Below are 12,225 nucleotides of genomic sequence, written 5' to 3' on the forward strand. Positions count from 1 at the left end.
TCTCCATACCAGTCTCCTACAAAAATCATTTAAACATTAAATAATCCCAACGGGATTGTCTCCAATAAATGTGTTTTCTTTCATTTGGTAAAAATAATTTTTAGATTTATTTAGGCTATGGCCAAACGAATCTGCTCCACTGCTGCTCCTCTGTTCCCACCTACCTGGAAGCATTGTCTCCGCTCGGGTGCAGGCAGAAGCGGTGGATTTTAGTGCCAAAAGGCAACATTTTCCATTTCACACAGAAATTCGCTCTTCCTACAGGAAGAGACGAGGAACAGTCGGGCAGCAGATTCTCCACCTGCAGAGAATCTGTAGTGTCTGGCCCTAGCCATAAGGGGTGATAAAATCATTTTGTGTTGCTACTGGTCCTGAAGCAATCCGAGAAACATTTCAACAGATAAGTCTTGTATGATTGCCAGTGTTGTGACCTGAGACCTCCGTGGCAGCACTGGTTTATGCATCAATACATCGCTGAGGGTCTGGAGAGCAGTGACAACAATACACAAGACTTACCCAACAAGACCTTCATTTATAGAAACACTATTTGCCTTTACTAATTATTTATAGAACTAATTATATTATGTCTTTTGAGTTTGACTTGTTCTGATCTTATGTACTATTCTTGTTCTTGTTCAGAACCTTTGTGAATCCTATATAGCCTTCCTCCTGCACCATGTACTGTAGAAGACTAGACTTGCCTATACTGCTATTGTGCATAATGTGGAATGTCTTAAGTGTTTCTGTTCATTTAGAACCAGGAGCTTCTCTCGGATCGAGCCAATGAGCACTCACCCTTGGAGCGTGACAGTTTGATGCAATCAGATGAGGCTAGTGAGACATCCCGAAAAACATGGACGGCTTCATCACAAAGAAGCTCTCATCACCTTGAGGAGGAGTACTCTGACACCTACACTGACCTGTACCAGCCCCACAGGCACCACAACAGTGGACTGAACAGCACCAATGGGCACGACTCTCAGGACCGACTCCTGGAGCGGGATTCTGAGCAGAACCATAATGACAGGAACTGGCAGCGTAACCGTCCATGGCCTAAGGACAGTTACTGAAAGTGATCTCACTGCACACACCCGTCCTATACACATACACACTCCTCCTGCATGGCAGTGCATGTCAGGAGGGACAAACCCCCGAGTGCAAATTCCAGGGTAGCTCCAAGAGGCAAAAGTGTACAGGTGAAAATCAGCCCTTTGACATATACCGGGTGCCAGGCAGTTGTTGGCTGCAAAACAAAGGTAAGAGGGTAAAACACAGAAAAGTAGATGCACATATGCAGTGACTGCTGCCAAAATGGATCATATTAAGACAAGGTATTTCTGTGCTTTACAATGCAAGGCAGCATGGTGCTTAACACACAAAATCATTTCAACACTGAAGCTGGTAGTATTGAAAGGCCTCTTATGGTAAACTCATTGGGAAATCTCTACAGATACCTTCTAGCACTTCCGCTATACACAGTGATAGGTTTACAAAAGAGTGACAGATATCTTTCCTACAGGGACAGAAGTGTGTCAATCAAGGTAAGAGTGAGGTTTGAGTGGAGTATGAGCTTGAGTGACTCTCCTACTTTTCAGGACTTGTGTGTGTGTGTGTATGTAATAAACAAAAGCCATGAATATCTTGTAAATTATATCCTTATAAACTGTGAGTTCTGATGTGTCATTTCTAGTGATGGGCGAATTCCCGCGTTTCGCCGCCGGCGAATAAATAGCGAAACTGCCACGAAAATTCGCCGCCGTCCAAAAAAAAAATGTATTCTAATAAAGTACCCCTTGTTGGAACATATGAGGATATTAGAAGTAACCTCGGAGTTCCATGACCTGTTTATATGGTCATGGAACTCCTCGGTGACCTATAATATCCTTATATTTTACAATAGGGGGTACTTTATTCAATATATATATATATATATATGTAACAAACAAGGGAAAGTTGTGCTCACCACTAATTTTTAAAACATTAGGCGGGGGTGCAATGAGGCTGGACTACAAAATACATATAGACAAATACAAGATTCCTCTGCACTCAACCCATTATCAATATATTTAAGACAGAGACATTTGTGCATACTGCTACTGAAAAATGCCTTACCCTTTAAACAAAACAGGGATTGTTTGTCCATATATTGCAATATATTTAAGCTGGCCAACTACGTCAAAGTCATCCCATATCTGGCCAGTCCTATGCTCAATTTTCATCTGATTCATTAAGAATTCTATGGTTTAATTATACATTTTATAAAAGGGACGAATACGTTTTACCTGCAACTTACTAGCTGCTTTCAAAGTAAAACTCCCAAACTTGGCTGCCCTTTTATTAGACACCAGTGGGATCACCTGACTATAGTTGGAGGGGGTGGGAGCTACAACATAGAGCTGGTCACTGCTCCTGTATAACTATAACAAACAAGGGAAAGTTGTGCAATGAGGCTGTGACCACAAAATACATATATGTATATTTTGATTACAAGAGTGCTCCAGTTTTGAATATATATATATATATATATATATATATATATATATATATATATATATATATATATATATATATAGTGATGGGCGAATTTATTCGCCAGGCGCGAATTCGCGGCGAATTTGCGCGTTTCGCCGCAAGCGAATAAATTCGCGAAACGCCCGCGAAAATTCGCGGCAAAAATTCGCCAGCGTCAAAAACGGGCGCCGGCGTCGGAAAAACAGGCGCCGGTGTCAAAAACGAGACGCTGGCGCCGTTTCGCGAATTCTTCGCCATTTCGCGAATTTCACGCGAAATTCGCGAATTTTTCGGCGAAGCAAAACGGCGCAAATTCGCCCGTCACTATATATATGCCAGATCACTTGTTGGCTATGATATTAGCTGCAAGTAGCAAATCCTATCATTTGGCAAAAAGCATCTTCCAAATATCATGTGGAGAAGGAAGAAAATCAGATGGTATCTAGGTCTCTTGTAGACATCAGCAGGGACCAGGAATGGCACAATTTACTGCCTCTGTGTCTTGCTTGTTCCCCCAACACTGTCCCTGCAGATGAGAGGGGCAAGTGGGTTTACTGAGGACTGAGTGATGTTTTGATCTGTCAGACATTTTATTGAGGGGCTATTAATTCTTCTTTGAGTGACGTGACAGCTCTAAAAATGTGCAAAATGGCAGCGAAGAACATCATATTGCCTGCACTTTAATTCATAACTTTGTGTATGTTCTTTATAACAGACATTACTCAGAAACCTCTTGGCTATAGTGGCAAGGCATCCAGGCTAGTGATCAGCTGGTCATTTGCCACTTACTTGGTATTGTCTTTCACTAGATTGTTGGGTAAGGGCTCTTACACATGAGCGTTTTTACCTGCGCTCCCCTGCGTTCCGTTTTTTGGCGTTCAGCCGCAGGGGAGCGCAGGAATAGACACATTTAATTATTTCAAATGGGGCTGTACTCACACAGGCGCGTGTAGGCGCCGAACGCAGGTTGAGACGCAACATGCTGCATTTTTCCTGCGTTCGGCGCCTACACGCGCCCTTAAAGTGTCTTCAAAAGAGTAGCTTCAATTACAATCCAGTTGAGCAGTTGGTTAATGGATATCAGGAGTCGGTCGTTTCCTCATTGCAAAATATCAAGACGATCATTCTGACTCATTCACTACAGCTTCCCAGAATGCCAGTCTATCCCAATGGCTAATGATAAGACCTGCTGTTTTCTGTGCCTAATTCTGTAATAAATGCAGATTCTTTAGACGGAAGGTATTCTTCAAACAGAATGCATTAATGCATAATCTGCCATTCCTCTCTAGAAATCGCTTTGATGTATATTTCATTTGTAGCTGACGACCGATAAGGTGTGTGTGTGTGTGTGTGTGTGTGTGTGTGTGTGTGTGTGTGTGTGTGTGTAGAATAGTAAAATAGTCATCTCATGTCACTTGTCACTATCTAAGGTGATTATTTAGATAGGGCCAGAGATAGACAACCTTAGGGCCCCATGGTAGGGGGTTAAATACAGTACATGAGATGCTCAAGCTTCCTGGTTATTGCTAGAGGGCTGCAGGTTAGAATGATACAGAAATCATTGAATATGTGTTATAAAACATATTTTATCCTGTGCATTTTTATCTAAATCATTCTCCCCAATATAATTTTCTAACTTGTATTATACCAACCAAGCTGGTAAGTGGAATTGGTAACTGCACTAGTGTCATTTATGACCTATGCTAGCAACTTTGGCCCGATATCTTTTTTAGCACACAAAAATAAAATGTGTATTTGTATAATGCAGTTTTAATACACAGTCTTGTACATTGAAAAATGCATTGAGCTGTGCTCTAGAATAGCAGAAATACAACCCAGAATTCCTTGAGTAGTTTATATGAAGCTGACATGCTGGGACTTCTAGTTTGGCAATATTTGGAAGACACAAGCTTGCCTGGTTTAGGATATATTGCGATAAGGGCTATGGCACTTGAATAGGATATATTTGGATAAGGGCTATGGCACATAAGATGCCCCTTTAATTAACAGAAATCAGGTGAACACAGAACAAGTGAAAGTAGGTGCCCAACTCCTCCAGGGCTGGCAGCAAAACATCTGAAATACCACTGTACTATGGAAGATTTAGTGCAGGTTACAAAACTTCCAGTCTGTCCTTAGACCTTGCCCTATAACCAGCCTAATTAGTATTGGAGAGGATAATCTACTCTGTCTTATCAATAGAACTGTTGGCAATGACAGGCTGGTGATCATTCACAGAATAAAGCTAGTTTAAAGGGGGTTGAATCAGATCCATAATTCTTTTGAATCAAATTGAATTTCCAAATACCAAACTGAGCTAAACCCTAACTTCTTACACTTCCAGGCTCAGGCACATGCATCAACATTTTTTTTCCTGTGTGCTAAATTCAGACATTTATGTTATGTGAAAACAAATATCAACTGAATCTTTTGAAAAAAATCATTGTTTTGGCCAAGTACCAACTGGAAATCCTGAAGTACGTTCCCAAGTTTTTAAATTTGCTGCTTTCAATAGTAATAACACTCACAAATCACTTTATGAAGGTCAACCTGTATTTTTCTTAGGGTTAACTAAACAAATAGATACACAATTATTGCATACAGTTGTATGCTAAAGCATGGAACACAAGTATGGCTCAGGCAATGAGAGAAAGTAGAGCTGCTAGATCTAAGGGAGATAACTAAATAAGAAGCACAAGTATCAGATACAAGTTAAACGTGTTTGCAGAGGAAGTGCATGTGGTCATAAGTCAAATGAAATTCATACAGAGAATGGATAGGGATCATCCCTCACTCAGTGTTAACCCTCCTATAAGGCTTTGTATGCAACTCTTTCTGCTGCATCGCACTGAACAGAAAAGGGCAACAAATGTTTGTTTGTTATTTAAAAGCTATTTTGTGGAGGAGTATATAATGGAGTCTATGGGAGATGGTCTTTGCATAATTTAGAGCTTTCTGGATAATAGGTTTGCGGTAGTGATGTGCGGGCTGGCCCAATACCGCGGGACCTCACACTATTCTTCGTGGGTGGTGTAGGTTGAGCTCTTCTCCTGCGTCTGCTCTCCAGCCCCTTTTGTGTCATCATCAGCGGAGTGGCGCGGGCTAAGGTAGGGCGGGTTAGGTTCGGGTCACTAGTTTCCAGATAACAGATCCCATACCTGTACTGCTAGCAATAACAAGGGCAGTACAGAGGGATTTTGAAAATAAAAGATATTAACTAACCCAATGCCATTAGGGTGATGCTGGATTTTATAAAAACCCAATTCGTATTCACTCTCTTTAAAAATCCCGGGAGTGCCATTATGTAAATGGCATTGGGTTAAAGCTGACATCTCTGAGCCAGGGAATGGGAGACTAACTCCTGAATGTCTGGTACTTGCAGTTACTGAAACATCACAAAATTGGCCTGGAAAATCGAATCACATAGCAGTCACTTGTGTCAGCTAATGAGCTCCGACGTTGCGGGAGATGGTGCATTCTACACCTCTGCATTAAAACAGAAACTGAAGTCAGAGGCCATTGTCTGATAGACAACATTTCACCAAACCTTTAATCATAAGTCTCTCAATTCTTGAAGCAGGAAAGCTGGGTATAATATAGTGATTGTTTCATAGTAGAATTTGTCAGGCATAGCGGGGTCATAGTATGGTGTGATACAATCAGCAAAGAAGGGATCCTAGAGAATAGAATAGTCTTCCTAATGATGTCACAACCCTCGAGGAGTATTTAGCAGATAGAAGAGAGCGTCACAGTTTTTTCCCTTTTTTTTAAACAAAAGAACAACTGTCAGACTTAAATATTGTGTGTTTAAATGCATCTGTACTAGATATATATATATATATATATATACAGTATATATAGTAACACTAGTACTTATTGATCTGTGGTATTGTCCCAGGGTAATAATTCATGAACATTAAGGGCTCAACTCATGGTACATGTTCTATTTTTGGTTACTAAATCATGTCCAGTGACCCAATGTTGTACAAGTAAAGAGAGGGGACCCCAGTATGGGTTCAGGTGCAATGGTCAGGTATAACCACGGTCTGGGGGCTGAGCGAGTGCTGTGAGTAGAGATATTGTGGAACTGGAATATGAACGTCAGTTAAACTTGGGGTGCAGTGAAATTCTGCCAAGGAAAATGAGGAGGAGCCCCAAGCAGTTATGCACTACGGCTAATACTTGCTCAGTTAACGCTTTTATACCAATGCCCTTTCTCTGGTTTTCTTACTCAGAAAACTGGAACTTATGGCTAAACACAGTGTGTTCTTTGTACTGAGCCCAGTGTTTTGTTCTGTATGTGCTGCCGGCAGAACACAGCACCTTAGTTTTGTGCCACAAAAGCTTCTCCGGTGCCTGAGGAGAAGAAGCGCAAGCACCTGATTTTCCTGTAAGAACCTGTATGTACAAAGATATATTGGGCTGCCACTTTGTCTGCCACCATTGTACAAATCTCCCTTTTGTACAGCATGTTTGAATGTTTTTGAGGAGTTTGCACACTATGAGATAGTGGAAAATAAACACTGCACTTGTGTATCAGAGCCTGCACGTACTGACAGCAACTATCTCCTCTCCCCTTCCCTCTTGCTCTTATATCTAGAAACACTAGTCTGGAGTTTACATTCTCCCCTTTTGGAAACCTTCCCCATTTTTATATGTGTATCATTAGTTAAAAAAGAACAATGTTTAAAACAAAACTATTGCAATTCTTTATCAATTTTTTTATTTTTAGAGAAGGAAAAAGCTAATTAATGTAAAGGGAGATTCAGGGTTTTATGGTTAACCCCTTCTGTGCCACATAGTCTTGTAACAAGTCTGATCATTGGTGCCAGTGAGGAGATGAGACGTCGGCCTTTCATTTGCTGTCATTTGGCAGACAATCCCTGGCTTTGATCTGTCATTGCCATCAAGCGGTTTCTTGCTGTTAGATGCTCCAGCAGCAGCTAATTAATATGCACAAGTGCAATGAGATATTTGATGGGATGATCCGTCTTTGACTTGATCAACTAGTTAAGTATAAATGATGGCTCTTTGGAGATGTGACCTTCCTCGTTGTCTGTGTACAATGGGAAGCTTTACTTTGTAATGCACAGTCTCCTTAGGGTGGCCATACACTATAAGATCCGCTCACTTGGCAAGGTCGCCAAACGAGCGGATCTTAACCTGATGTGCCCACTAACGGCTGGGCAATATCGGATGAATCCGAACGTTCGGCCCTGGGGCCAAACAATCGGATTACAATACCACGAATGGGCTCTGACGGGTCGCAGGACCACATCAACTAGCCGATGAAGTCCTGGATCGTACAAAAAATGAAACTTGACCGATCGATATCTGGCCCATTTTCGGCCTGATATCGATCGGGAGGAACCGTCGGGAGCCCCCACATATGGTCAGATAAGCTGCGGTAACTGCTTGGGGTAGGAGAAAAAAGATGGTGGATAAAAAAGGGCAAAATCAGTCCTGGGTTTGCAGAGATTTTGGGAGAAACCATGTTTGTAAAATAAAGAGGGTAGAGCCTTGGAAACACAGGATGTGGGCACTGGTCTGCTAAGGTCTACCCACTGCACTTTTCCTTGCCATTAGTAATGAGCAGCAACTAAACTCATATGTGTGCCCTTTAGCCCCGAGGCTCCCACGGTGGCAAGCACGAGTTATAAAGATGTTCGGAACCCCCTGGGGATTGCAGGAAGGCAGGGACTATGTAAATAAATATGTCCTACAGGAATGTCTTACCAGCTACCCTTGAACCTCAACTCCCACCTTAATCCAACATACAGTCACTTCAGTATACAAATGAACATGGAAAGCTCCGCAAACAAGTTAATCAAATCCCGTTCTGTACATGCACAGGCTGAGCCAACATGGTATCCAGTCAATCCAGGGCATAAGTCGAATGCACAGATACTGTATGAGTGGCAATATGTAGTATGGATGCCTTTCTATTCTTCCACTCATTTGGGCCAAATGTCATAACAGTTGGAACAGCAGAAAGAAAGTGGAGGCGCTGCAGTTCATCTTCACTTTCTCATTTGCCAACTTGCCATACACTGGCCAGCTAACTATGTGATTTGGCATATTTAACCCAATCTGGGAAAAGGTTACTCATAAAGATGCCATATTTCTTTCTCCTTTATTTCAGGGGTAAGAAGTGGTGCAGATAGGCATCTTGTTTGAAAAACCATGTTGCCTACAAATGCAAGAGCATGTGTCTAGACCGCTGTTCTCCAGTGCTGTGTTTCAGCTGGCTGAACTATTTAATCGTGGCTGCTACTGTAGGTGCGTTGTCGTGTGCAAGTGTTACAAAGAGCCCATAACCTACTGGCAGGGTTAAACTTTGAACAAGACACAATCATAAATGGCTGCTACTTGTCTCAATCAGAGAGCTAGGCAAGTGTCTCATAAGGAATCACTTAATTATAAATCCAGATGTGAGGCCCTTACCTCAGAAATCTGCCTGTAACCTCACTGCACTTTATCATGCGACTCAGGAATAAGGCCAGCTGAAAAACCACCTCTACGGCAACAGCCTTTCCCATAACCCCAGTGGAGCTCCACAGTCCAATATTCAGTCCATCAATGTTTATATAGATCACCCAAAACCCTTTATTTACTCTTTTACTATATTTGCCATAAATAACAGCTTTAGTCGACAATTCAATACTGACAGGTGTGCATGTTAACCCTTGCAGTGCCAGCACTTTGTTTTTGTTCATAGTCCCATATATCAGTAATCACACTGCATGGCACAGATCAAAGTGCAATCATAGAGTCTATGGGAACTGTGACACTTTATGGTTAGTGCAGCAGATTTTGACATTTGTGGTTAATTCTGTACAAAAAAATATACATAACAAAAAAAAAAAACAGCCAGTTTAATTTTTTTTATAGTCATCATTATGCCAAGAGATTTTTGGAAGAATACTTTGGCACCTGGTTGAGTTCCAAAAATAAAATAAGCTTGATTAGTTTTCCTATGAGATGTGTGCCATTAAGATTAACTGAAGAACATTGGCACACGATTATGCCAAATCATTCTGTCTGACCTCCCGGTTCCCTTGCTATGTACCTTAGTTCTCATTAAATATACAGTTTATATACAACCTCATCTGGGCCCTCATGTTCTGCTTAATCCTTTGGCACATGCTATAGGCAATTATATGTAACTGATAACTGGACTCATAATATTAAAGGAACAGTAACACCAAAAAACTAAAGTGTTTTAAAGTAATGAAAATATCATGTAGTGTTGCCCTGCACTGGTAAAACGGATCTGTTTGCTTCAGAAACACTACTATAGTTTATATAAACGAGCTGCTGGGAAGCAATGGTGGAAATTGAAAAAGGGCTATATGGCACAGGATAACTAATGGATAACAGATAACACCATTAGACAGACAGAGCTTATTTGCTATGTAACCTGAGCCTTTTCTCCTTTGAATGGCTGCCCCCATTGCTACACAGCAGCTTGTTTATATAAACAATAGTAGTGTTTCTTTAGCAAATACAGCAGTTTTACCAGTGCAGGGCTACACTACATTATATTTTCATTACTTTGAAACACTTATTTTTTGACGTTACTGTTCCTTTAATGAGTATAATCTACCCTTTAGGGCAGACACACACGGCAATTGTGGAGACTAGTCGCCAGGCGACAAATCTCCTCTTCTTCAGGGCGACTAATATCCCTGAACTTCCTTCCCGCCGGCTAGAATGAAAATTGCCGGCAGGATGGCATTCGGATCGCTTCCTTTTTCGAAGTCACCAAAAGTTGCCTCACGAGGAAATTCCGGACGACTTCAGAAAACAAAGCGCTCCTAGTGCCATCATTTTTCAATCTAGCCGTCAGGAATGCAGTTTGGGGAGATTAGTCACCCTTGAAGAAGAGGAGATTTGTCGCCAGCCGACTATCTACCCATATCTGCCTGTGTCTCTGTCCTTAGGGAATGGGTTGGAGTGACCATGCTGATTAGCACACTATGCCTCCCACTAAACTGCTTCCTTCTCCTACACCACCTGTTCTTGATTTTTACGATTCTAAAATTACATGGTTTCAGAAAGAGCCAGAACTTTAGGATGGAACTGCTTTCTGGCAGGCTGTTGTTTCTCCTACTCAATGTAACAATGTGTCGCAGTGGAACTTGGATATTAGTACTGAGTGCTTTTCTTAGATCTACCAGGCAGCTGTTATGTTGTGTTAGGGAGCTGTTATCTGGTTACCTCCCCATTGTTCCGTTGTTAGGCTGCTGGGGTGGAAGGGGGGTGATATCACTCCAATTTGCAATACAGCAGTAAAGAGTGACTGAAGTTTATCAGAGCACAAGTCACATGACTGGAGGCAGCTGGGAAACTGACCATATGTTTAGCCCCATTACAGATTTCAAAATGAAATGTAAAAAAATCTGTTTGCTCTTTTGATAAATGGATTTCAGTGAAGAATTCTGCTGGAGCAGCACTATTAACTGATGCGTTTTGAAAAAAAAAACAACATGTTTTCCCATGACAATATCCCTTTAAGCTGGTCATGTGTACCCAGATGTGTCAGGGAGTTTACCAAATGTTGCCATGCTGCCCAGCCATCAAGTCATGTATGTGACAAGGGGGGGGGTTGAAAGTTGATCAACTCAAACTATATATTTCATCTGCACCATGTGAGTGGGCCCATTCTACTTCGGAAGCGAAAGATGTGAGCTTCTCTTTACTCCCTGCAGATCCAATCACTGGTGCTTTCCAACCAACTGAATGAAACAAGATATCAGTTAACAGTTGCTCTGGGAGCATGCTGGGTACAGTCACAAGCTGCTGTGCAATGTATCAACTAATGAATCAAACTGATTCGGTGTACTGAGCTGCCATTGGAAAAAAAGACAAAAAAAACCAAACTGAATTCATTTTGGAATTTTAAACATTAGAAAAATTATTAAAAAAAAGCAACTGTCAGAAGGATTATCATTTAGTACTTGAAAATGGTGGTCCCTTTGGGGTTCACATGGTCCAGTAGATAACTTGTTACAAGAACGCTGGCACAGACGGGGGGTTTGAAGTGTTTGATCCGGTGGGGGGCTGATTTTTGGATTTATTACAAAGAAAAGGCTGTTGTCCTGATACAAACCATCTGTGCGGCCTTGTTGCTCAGTATTATAACAAGCTTGCGCCTAGTTTACAGGGAATACAGGTTACTTGTATGTGATTTCTAACTAATAAAGATGTTTTCATGTTTGCCTGTTACTTAAAGACTCATTGTGGTGTTTGTTTCTAGCGTGTGACACAGTGATGAAGGTGTAACTGGTGAATAAAAGGGAAAATATATCAGTCGCCGGAAATAACCACAAGTTCCACTCACTCCCATCTGGTTTATTTCTAATCAGCAGCACTTTGCAATGGAAAGGAAGAAAACACACAAATACATTTGTTAAAAAAAATAAAAGTATTTACAACCAGGTAGAACTCACAGTATAAATGCCACTTTCTATCCACTGCTGATTCCGACTGCACAAAGATCAATAAAGGCCAAGCAAAAGCAACTCTATACCTGCAAAATGAAGAGCACTGTTAGTGTATGAGTAGTTAAAGCTGAGCCAGGAGTTTGATAGCAATAATAATGCAGAATACTTGCACAGTGAGATACAAAATCATCTGTTATTCAGCACTTACACACAAATTGCCCCTTTCTAGCACACGCCATTTGCCTTCTGTTTTTTTACACTGTTTAGA

The 12,225-nt window shown here is 41.3% G+C and overlaps 1 protein-coding gene across 3 annotated transcripts in view; it reads left to right on the top strand.

Annotated features, from left to right (window-relative positions):
• The window catches only part of cacnb3.L (calcium channel, voltage-dependent, beta 3 subunit L homeolog), a 71,470-nt gene extending 69,777 nt beyond the window's left edge, over nt 1-1,693 (top strand). For 2 of the 3 annotated variants that reach the window (XM_041580824.1, XM_041580825.1), the window contains one exon: nt 756-1,693. In XM_041580824.1, the coding sequence (XP_041436758.1) occupies nt 756-1,070 (315 nt within the window). In that variant the 3' untranslated portion in view covers nt 1,071-1,693. 3 annotated transcript variants of the gene reach the window in all.
• Nucleotides 1,694-12,225: the final 10,532 nt, after the last annotated feature.

Source organism: Xenopus laevis, chromosome 2L (genome assembly GCF_017654675.1).
Source record: "Xenopus laevis strain J_2021 chromosome 2L, Xenopus_laevis_v10.1, whole genome shotgun sequence".
Taxonomy (NCBI): Eukaryota; Metazoa; Chordata; class Amphibia; order Anura; family Pipidae; genus Xenopus; species Xenopus laevis.